This window comes from Cucurbita pepo, chromosome 6, assembly GCF_057944985.1.
Source record: "Cucurbita pepo subsp. pepo isolate OVF chromosome 6, ASM5794498v1, whole genome shotgun sequence".
Taxonomy (NCBI): Eukaryota; Viridiplantae; Streptophyta; class Magnoliopsida; order Cucurbitales; family Cucurbitaceae; genus Cucurbita; species Cucurbita pepo.
Genome location: NC_141803.1, coordinates 17,164,139 through 17,174,246, shown reverse-complemented (window position 1 = coordinate 17,174,246; position 10,108 = coordinate 17,164,139). Strand labels below are relative to the sequence as shown.

General features: G+C 36.9%; 1 protein-coding gene across 1 annotated transcript; it reads left to right on the top strand.

The window, feature by feature from the left end:
* Window positions 1-1,525, top strand: LOC111796823 (myb-related protein 308). The gene is made up of 3 exons (XM_023679589.2): window positions 1-253; window positions 330-459; window positions 685-1,525. Exons 1-3 carry the CDS (start codon window positions 121-123, stop codon window positions 1,262-1,264), a joined length of 843 nt encoding a protein of 280 aa, XP_023535357.1. The 5' UTR covers window positions 1-120; the 3' UTR covers window positions 1,265-1,525.
* Window positions 1,526-10,108: the final 8,583 nt, after the last annotated feature.

The following is a 10,108-nucleotide window of genomic DNA, read 5'->3' as shown; positions in this document are numbered from 1 at the left end:
ACAGCCACATATAACTTCCCTTTGCCCTTTCCCTTCTTCCAAATATATATCCCTTTCCTTCTTACTCAAACTCCCTCTTCCTCTTCTTCATCCTCTTCCTCTTTCGGGTTCGGGTTCGCGATGGGACGATCCCCGTGCTGCGAGAAAGCCCACACCAACAAAGGCGCGTGGACCAAAGACGAAGATCAACGCCTCATCGACTACATCCGCCTCCACGGCGAGGGCTGTTGGCGTACCCTCCCCAAGGCTGCAGGTACCATCATCATCATCATCATCATATACCCTTTTCTCTCGTCCCCATTCATTCACTAATTCGATTTGGGTTTCAGGGTTGCTTCGATGTGGAAAAAGTTGCAGGCTTCGATGGATCAATTACCTCCGCCCTGATCTCAAACGAGGCAATTTCACTCAAGATGAAGACGAACTCATCATCAAACTCCATAGCCTTCTTGGAAACAAGTCAGTAATTTTCCATAATTTTGAGTTCTTTTGTTATTGAAATTGTTGAGAATGGTTGGGATGGAGTTACCCATTAACTAATTTAGGGAATGATCATGAGTTTTAAGTAAGGAATACAGCTCAAAATGAACAATATCGTCATTGTGGAGATTCGTGATTCCTAAAGATTTGTTCGATTTAATTCTGATTTGGGTTTTTTTTGTTTATGAATTTCGGAAAATTTAGATGGTCGGTGATTGCGGGTCGCTTACCGGGAAGAACAGACAATGAAATCAAAAACTATTGGAACACTCACATCAAGAGGAAACTCATTAGCCGTGGCATTGATCCACAAACCCACCGCCCTCTCAACGAACCCACCGCCGTCTCCACCCGTTTGCCTTACCGGAATCCCAACAATTCATCATCTTCCTCCTCCTCTGTTCCAACAGCAGAGCTTCCAATTCCGAAGCCAGCAACAATCAACGTGCAGTCGTCCGAAGTAGACGAAGAAGGCAGCGGCACGACAACGGAGATGGAGCCGCCACTGCCTACGGCAGCATCCACGGCGGAAGCCCATGTGAAGACAGAGTTGAATTTGGAGCTCTCAATTGGGTTGCAGCCATTTCAGGCGGAGGCAACAAGGGGGTCTCTGGGGAGCTCGGCGGAGTCGAGATTGAGAGATAGAAGGTCGTTCGGGTCGGTGTGCTTGTGCTGGCAATTGGGGTCGGAGAACAGCGGCGGCGGCGGCGAGTGTTGCCGGAATTGCGAGAGCTCATATGGGTGGGTGTTTGGGATCCGGGCAAGTGCTTTGGGTTCTTCATAGACGCATTTTCACAAACAGGTTGTGGGATATGAGAGAATAATGAGAAATGTAAGTGTTTCCCACTTTTAGGTAAAATTAAATTATTGTAAGGTAGATATATAAATATTGTAGATTGACAAAATTATATATTCACTCAAAAATAATAATAATAATAATAAAAAAATAATAATAATAATTTTGATAAAGAAAATATGTAAAAAAAATCCATATTTGCATAATATCCTCTTGGTTAATAAAAGAGGTTTGATGTAAGTGATATAATTACTTTCATGGTAATTTTTAGGTATTTTTATAATTAAATAATTACTTTTTTTTCTCGTAAAAAAATAAATAATTAATAATATAGACAATAGATTACATCATCAAATTTGAAATAGACTGTGCTATAAATTGGTGAACGATAATATTTAAATATTAAAATTTTTATTTTATTTTATTTTAGTATGAGGGAGTTTCTTATGAAGTATATCAATGAATATTCTATTTTAAAAGTTAAAATATTGGCTTCTTATTTTGAATTGACATTTATTTATTTATTTATTTTTATTATTTTATTATTATTTAAAGTGAATTAATAATTAATATAAAAAGAAAAGAAACAAAAAAAGAGACATTTTGTGTGGCTCTCTTCCATTGCAACACAAAAATTGGTGGAGGGAATTTGGTAATCTTGGAAAGTGTCAATTCCCAACCCAATAAGCCATGTTTTTTTGTTTGGTTTAAATTATATATATATATATATATATATATATATATAATATATATACATACACATATGACCGGGAGAGGAAAAGTTCCTTTTTTTAGAATACCCCCGAGAATAGATTCAGTGGAGACGGGGTGGGGCCTGTAGCTCATAGGATTAGAGCACGTGGCTACGAACCACGATGTCGGAGGTTTGAATCCCTCCTCACCCACAACCGACCATAAAAGGAAGGACTTTTCTCTCTGGATGTTGGAGGTTCGAATCCCTCCTCACTCACAACCGACCATAAAAGGAAGGACTTTTCTCTCTGGGGGTAGGAAAATCATGATCGAGATAGTGGACCCAAAACTATGGAACTTGAGTGTGGTGGGTCTTTTGTCAAAAAATGGAATAGCCGGCCTTATCTTTTTATGTTTTCTTTTTCATTGAAGGGTTAAGGGTAGGTTCCGTTATAAATTAAATATAGTATACCCAACCCAAATCAACATATTTTTTATTTTATGCCCGTAATTTATATATATATATATATATATATATATATATATATATATAGAACTTTTGATCAAGGGTCTCATTCTTTTAATATTTATTTGCAAGTCGAAGAAATTAGGGTTTGAATAAGAAGAGAGAGTTGTCGAAGTAGGTGGAGATTAGGAGTTAATTAGCACATGACTTTAGTCGCGTTCATTCATCTAGTTTGAATAATATTACATTTATTTGATCATATTCAACGTCCAACAACATCGATACACCAAAAATACTTCTTTAATTTCAAACATAGACTTAATGTTAAGATACAAATTTAATTTTCAAGTTTCTCACCCATTAATTCATGTTCGTGAAAGCAAGATATTAATATTCTAAAAGAGTTATCGTTACGAACATACACGTGACGATGTATGAACACTTACTCTAGTGATCTATTGGGTAGGGTTTAGAAATTTTGCCCCATTTGTTTTTAATTTTGGTGGAGTGGGTAGGATTATGTGTGCGCATTTAATAAAAAGGTAGTATTCATATGACTCGAGAACTCGAGAATCCGATTAACTTGAACTACCCAATCAAAACTATAAAGGTCGGGTTGACCCAACCGACACTATAAAGGTTGGGTTGACCCAACCAAACTCTACCATATTTTTAAGATTATTATGAAAATTAAAAGTATTTGATATTTGTAAGTAATGTTAGTGATGCACTGTGACTTATGAATGTTTGATATTTGAGTTTTATGAGATTTTAGTTATTCATGTAGCAGTATTTAGAAAAGTAGATTTAAAAAAAAATAATGAAAAAAAAAAAAGAAGAACGACCCGACAACCTAACTCAACCCCTAAATAGAGTATTGAGTTAGGTTGGATTGTGAACTCTATTCGAGTCACTCTGGTGTAACATTTCAAACCCATCGCTGGCAGATATTGTCCGCTTTAGCTCGTTACGTTTTACCATTAGCCTCACAGTTTAAAAATGCATATAGGAAGAGGTTTCTACACCCTTATAAGGAATGCTTTGTTACCCTCTCCAACTAATGACGATGATACGTAACGGGCTAAAGCAGATAATATCTATTAGCGGTGGCCCCGAGCTGTTACATCTGTTCACCAATCCAACTCAACCCCTAAATAGAAGGTTGGATTAGGTTTGATTGTGAACTTTACTCGAGTTTCTTTGATCACCAACCCAACCCAACCCAACCCAACCCAACCCAACCCAACCCCTAGGTTGAACTGTGAATTCTATTTGGGTCAACCTGGTCACCAATCCAACTCAACCCCTTAAGAGAGGGTTGGGTTAGGTTGAATTTTGAATTCTATTTAGGTTTCTCTCGTCACCCACCCAACTAAACCCCTAAACAGGGGGTTGTGTTAGGTTGGATTGTGAACTCTACTGGGGTCACTCTCGTCACTCATCTAACCCAACCCCTAAATAGAGGGTTGGATTAGGTTTGATTGTAAACTTTACTCGAGTTTCTTTGGTCACCAACCCAACCCAACCCAACTCCTACGTTGAATTGTGAACTCTATTCGAGTCACTTTGGTCACCAATCCAACTCAACCTCTAAATAGAGGGTTGGGTTAGGTTGAATTTTGAATTCTATTTCGGGTTCTCTAGTCACTAACCCAATGGAACCCCTAAATAGGAGATTGTGTTAGGTTGGATTGTGAACTCTATTTTGGTCACTCGGGTCACCAATCCAACTCAACCCCTAAATGGATGGTTGGATTGTAAGCTCCACTTGGATTTCTGTAGTCTCCAATCCAACCTAACCCATAAATAGAGGGTTGAATTCTGAACTCTACTCCGATGTCTGTAGTCACCAATCCAACCTAACCCGTAAATAGAGGGTTGGATTGTGAACCCTACTCGGATTTCTGTAGTCACCAATCCAACCTAATTCCTAAACAGAGGGTTGGATTGTGAACTCGAGTCGAATTTCTGTAGTCACCAATCTAATCTGACCCTAGATAAAGGGTCGGATTAGGTTTTCTCAAACTTAATTTGTATACAACCATAATGAAAAAAGAATTGAAGGGTAAAACAAAGGATTTGTCGTTGTCAAGCAATGGCAACACATGATGAACCATATTGTATATGTTATAATATATGAATAAAGTATTAATTAATTAATGACTCTATTTTAGTTGGGGTTTGAGTTCTAGAAGGCCTTTGGGTTGCTCAAAGGGCTAAAATTTAATTTTGTTTTATTTTGTAATGATAATAATGTATATTAGTGGGAATAGGCAAAAACCTACCAAACATTATCTAATTGTCCCTTACCCAATTCCTTTATTGTTTGATGGGATCTTCTTACCATCCTTGCTCACGTTTATGGAATCTTTTTCTTTTCTCTCTCTCGTGTTTTACGGTTAAAACAATATTGCGTTAAGTTCATATTGTATGATTGAGATGTCTCGGTTCATTATTAGAGTCGAAAAATGTAACCACATGTAATCATGATTCACGGTGCAACCTACTTTTAGTGGCTGATCTCTAGACTCTAATTTTTTTTTTCTGGATAAGGTTGGATGCGTAGTATTTCTCTGCACATGGTTCACGTATGCATACATTAACCCACTAGATAGACTCGTATAAGTACCTCTAGGCTTGACTATGGGCTAGCACATGGTCACGTTGTCGAAAACCAACAAAAAAGAAAGAAGTGTGTATTGTATCATACGTGCACATTCGTACAACACATGTTGGAGAAGTATTATGTACTCATGACTATAACATGTACGAGGTTCCATATTTTCAAATTATAGTACATAGTTACAATGTACATCATGACGTAACTTTCTTATGAGACATGCATGCGTGAACATGAAATATTATTCATTCTTAACATATGTAACTCATTAAATGTCTTATAGGGTAATACGTGAACATGGATAGCATATATATATGGATTACATACTAGAAGTACATGTTATTCATACAACAAATCAATCCATCCAACCTAACCCGAAGGCGTTTCAGTAGTAAGATCATTTACATGTAGACCCAAGTCGAAGTCACTAATATCCCGTGTTGATATTTGTTGAATCCCACTTGTCGAGATCTGAGTATACCAATGTCAGTATTCCTACTAGGTGTCCAACAATAGTTCTAGAGAATGCTAGCCTGACCAGGAAAGAGACACAGGAGGTGTGCGAATCGACTGGCGGGCTCATACTCGCACGTGTAAGCCGTGTGTAGAATAGTACATACATATCCAACTAACCGCCTAGGATAGTCGCCTAAGGGAATACAAATTGAAAGGATAGGTCCCATTCATGATTGTATGTATTTGCATCTAACCCTAATAGTGGAGGCACTTACTGAGTGTTTCTTAAAATACTCAAGCTACGTGCTACTTCTATTTTAGGTAAAGGCAACCCCTCTACGACTGACGATGACATCGCAAATCGAGACCATAACACATAAGATAATACATATTTGGAGAGAGAGGAGAGTATGATTGGAAGATAGGAGAGAGAAGAACATGTGATATGTTTGGAGTTAGGTAACCCAATGAGTGATTGAGAAATAATTGAAAAGTGGAAAAGAGTTGGTTAGTTTAAAAGGTAAGATAGAGTTAGGGGTGGTGGGGGACACATCATACACTCCAAACTACCCTACCCTACCTATCTACCTATCTACCTAGGTGGCAAAAACAAAATAAAAGGAATAAGAAGCCATGTGGTCTATCGACTTCGAAACCGAACCTCCTGACCACGACGAGCATGATGAAACAAACATCGAGCTAGAAATTCCTCGACGAGCTGGATCAAACTAACATTGAGCTAGAAAATTTAGTGATTTTGGCTTTGACTAACAAGGTGGGTATAACGTCGCAAGCCCATCGCTAGTAGATATTGTCCTCTTTGGGCTTTCCGTTTCGATCTTCCGCTCAAGGTTTATATACCCTTGTAAAAGAGTGTTTTATTTCTCCTCCCCAACCGATGTGGGATCTCACAGTAAGTGACATATCGTCCGACTCTGACAACCTTATTTAAAAGATATCTTTTTATTTTCTCTCTCTCTAAAAACCCTAAAACCCCTCTATTTTTCTTAAGGGTTTTTTCAAATCCCTTATTAAGAAAACCGTTAGAAAGGGTGTTTCACTCTCCTCCCCAACCAATGTGGGATTCTCACAATCCACCCCCTCGGGGCTCAGCGTCCTCGCTGACACTCGTTCCTTTCTCCAATTGATGTGGGACCCCACCAAAGCCACCCCCTTCAGGGCCTAGCGTCCTCGCGGACACTCGTTCCTTTCTCCAATTGACGTGGGACCCCACCAAATCCACCCCCTTCAGGGCCCATTGTTCTTACTGGCACATAGTCCAGTGTCTAGCTCTAATACCATTTGTAACAGTCTAGTCTCACCACTAGCAAATATTATCCTCTTTGGGTTTTCCCTTTCGGACTTTCCCTCAAGGCTTTAAAACATGTCTGCTAGGAAAAGGTTTCCACACCCTTATAAACGGTGTTTCGTTCTCCTCCCCAACCAAGGTGGGATTGTGTCCCCAACCTGTGGGATTTTCACACTATATCGGTTGGAGAAGGCAACAAAACATTCTTCATAAGCATGAGAAACTTCTCTCTAGCAGACGTATTTTAAAACCTTAAGACAAGCACCGAAGACACAAATAATTTAAATGAAATAAGGGTATTTTTTAAAATATAATTTTGGCTAAACAAATAATGATAGGGTGGTGGGGGGAACCAAATTAATTTAAAAAAGAAGAATAATAATAGCCATCTAATATTCAACCAAATAAATTTTAAATTAATTCACATAACCATACCCATCCCTAAGTTAGGTATCTATATATTAAGAAGAAAAATTACATTAATTGAGATCATAGTCTAAAAAAATAAATAAATTTCTTTAACTTATGTCAACTATATTTATACCTAAATCTTATACGTTAGAAGCTGTATTTTATTCATATGCCGAGATTCAACCTTAATATGATACATATTTTAATTGAATTATATACATACTTACGATAATAGGTATACATATAAATAAATAATTAATTAAATTAACATACACACATGGTTGCACATGTGGGGAGTCCCAAACTTTTATTTCCACATGAGCAACCAAACATGGGCATAGGGAAATATGAAAAGGACTTGAGAATGGATAAACCCAAACCAAGTCATGCATATCACTTTGTTCATCTTTGAAATAACCCTCTAAAGTTATATATTGTAATTATACTAATTTGGATATATATATATAAATTAATATTTTCATTAATAATATGATGTTTTTAGTAATTAAACTTGAAATTATCTGATCAACTTGAAAATAGTTCAATAGATAAGATATCTAACATCATTTTAAAGGTCGATGGTTCAATTCCAACAAGGAATGTGCACTGGTTGAAAATTTTGAGTTGGATGAGTTGGTGGTTTAAGCAACGTGAATAGGAATGTACACGAGTTTGAATTTTTCAGTTGGTTGGGTTCGTGATCTTAGCTACGTGAATAGGGTTCACAACTTACAATAACTCAACCTTGAGTTCGGTTGTTGGACGGTTTATTTTTTTAATGATTCAAAAAAATTCTACTTATCCACGATATGTATTACATTTATAACTACGTGAATAGGGTAGGGTTAGATTGTAACCCTATTTTCGAGTTGGACTTGATAAAAAAAAAATGTATCTCAACAAACCAAACCAAACGAATTTTTTTCTTTGAGTTTTTCACTAAAAAAATCTAACCCAACCCAATTTTCATGATTTGGGTCGAGTAGTTTAAGTTGGTCGAGTTATCAAGTCATATGAACACCGTGATCAAACTAAACCAAACCAAACCAAACCAAAAAAATTTCAATTTTTCACCGAAAAATCTAACCCAACCCAATTTTCATGTCTTAGGTTGAGTGGACTGAGTTAATCGATTTATCAAGTCATACGAACACGGCTGATTTCAGCTAATCACACAGTTACGATGGTTCGTTTAAACAAACGATTTCATAATTAGAGATGTTCTTCTTAAACATAGTCCAAAATTATTATTGAATTAAAAAATATATTTAAAGTTTTAGTGAGAGAGAGAGAGAGAGGGAAGCAATATTGGTGGGTGAAGGTTGGTAGGGATATGATCTTAAAAGCATCAACTACCTATTCCACTTTTTCATTAAAATCTTTATTTTATTATTATTTTTTTTTTTTTGTAATTACTTTTTTGCTTGTTTCTATCCTTTTCTCCATTATTATTATTAGTATAATGTCTTAAAGCTTGGCCTTATCTTGCCATCCCCTTTCACATTCACATTTGTTCATACAAGTATATTAATCATATAATATACTATACATTTATATGAATTTCATATATTAACAATTTGGATGTCGACCAATATGTCAACGTCTCAATTTTACAAAAATTAAATATCGATAATGTAACTATCCATGCCCAGGATTTGGATTGGGATTCGAAATTTGAATTTGACACATGATAACCTCGGGATTGTCCTGAACATGGTCAGGTTACGACTATCCCCACAAACCAACACGAGTCATTCCAACATGTTTTGTTCATATTCACATGCATTTTAGAAAACACGAGGTTACCTAATATACGATTCGTTTGATTGAGCCACCAAAAAGGAAGGTGCACCTTGTTAGTATAGGATGTGACTTTCAATTCTTTTAAGTTTTTCTTAGTCAACCTATCCTGAGGATCACTCTTATTTGGATGTAGTCTCGATTTATTCATGTTGTGAGATCCCACATCGGTTGGAGAAGGGAACAAAACATTCTTTATAAGGGTGTGGAAACATCTCTCTAGCAAACACATTTTAAAAACCTAGAGGGAAACTCTGGAAGGGAAAGCCCAAGGAGGACAAAATGTGCTAGCAGTGGGCTTAGGATGTTACAGTTGGTATTAAAGTCAGACACTGGGCGGTGTGCTAGTGAGGACGCTGTCCTCGAGGAAGTGGATTGTGAGATTCCATATCGATTAGAGAGGGGAACGAGTGTCAGCATAGACACAAATTTTAGAAACCTTGAGGTGAAGTCCAGAAGGGAAAGTCCAAGGAGGACAATATGTGCTAGCGGTGGGTTTAGGCTGTTACAGATGGTATCAGAGTCAGATACGTGGCGGTGTGCCAGTGAGGACAATGGCCCCGAGGGGGTGGATTGTGAGATCCCATATCGATTAGAGAGGGGAACGAGTGTCAGCGAGAACGCTGGCTCAAAAAGGAAATGAATTGTGAGATCTCATATCGGTCAGAGAGAAAAAACAAAACATTCTTTATAAGAGTGTCAAAACCTTTCTTTACGAGACGCATTTTAAAAACGTTGAGGGGAAGCCCATAAAGGAAAGCTCAAAGAAGACAATGTCTACTTCAGTGGGCTTAGGATGTTAAACATTACGAGTAATTACTCGACCATATATTAAATCTTAATATTAATATTTGGAACTTTTTATTTAAAAATATATCTCATAAATATTTAAACTTTGTTTGAATATAGTCAATTAATTGAAATAAATTAATAAATTAATAAATTAATAAATTATAAATATTGATTTTAGAGGTGAAAGGAAGTCCAACTAATCCACGCCACTCCCACGTTATTTCCTACCTAATTTTCTTGCCTTCTTCCTCCTCAAGATTGTGACATTCTCTCTCTCTCTATTTA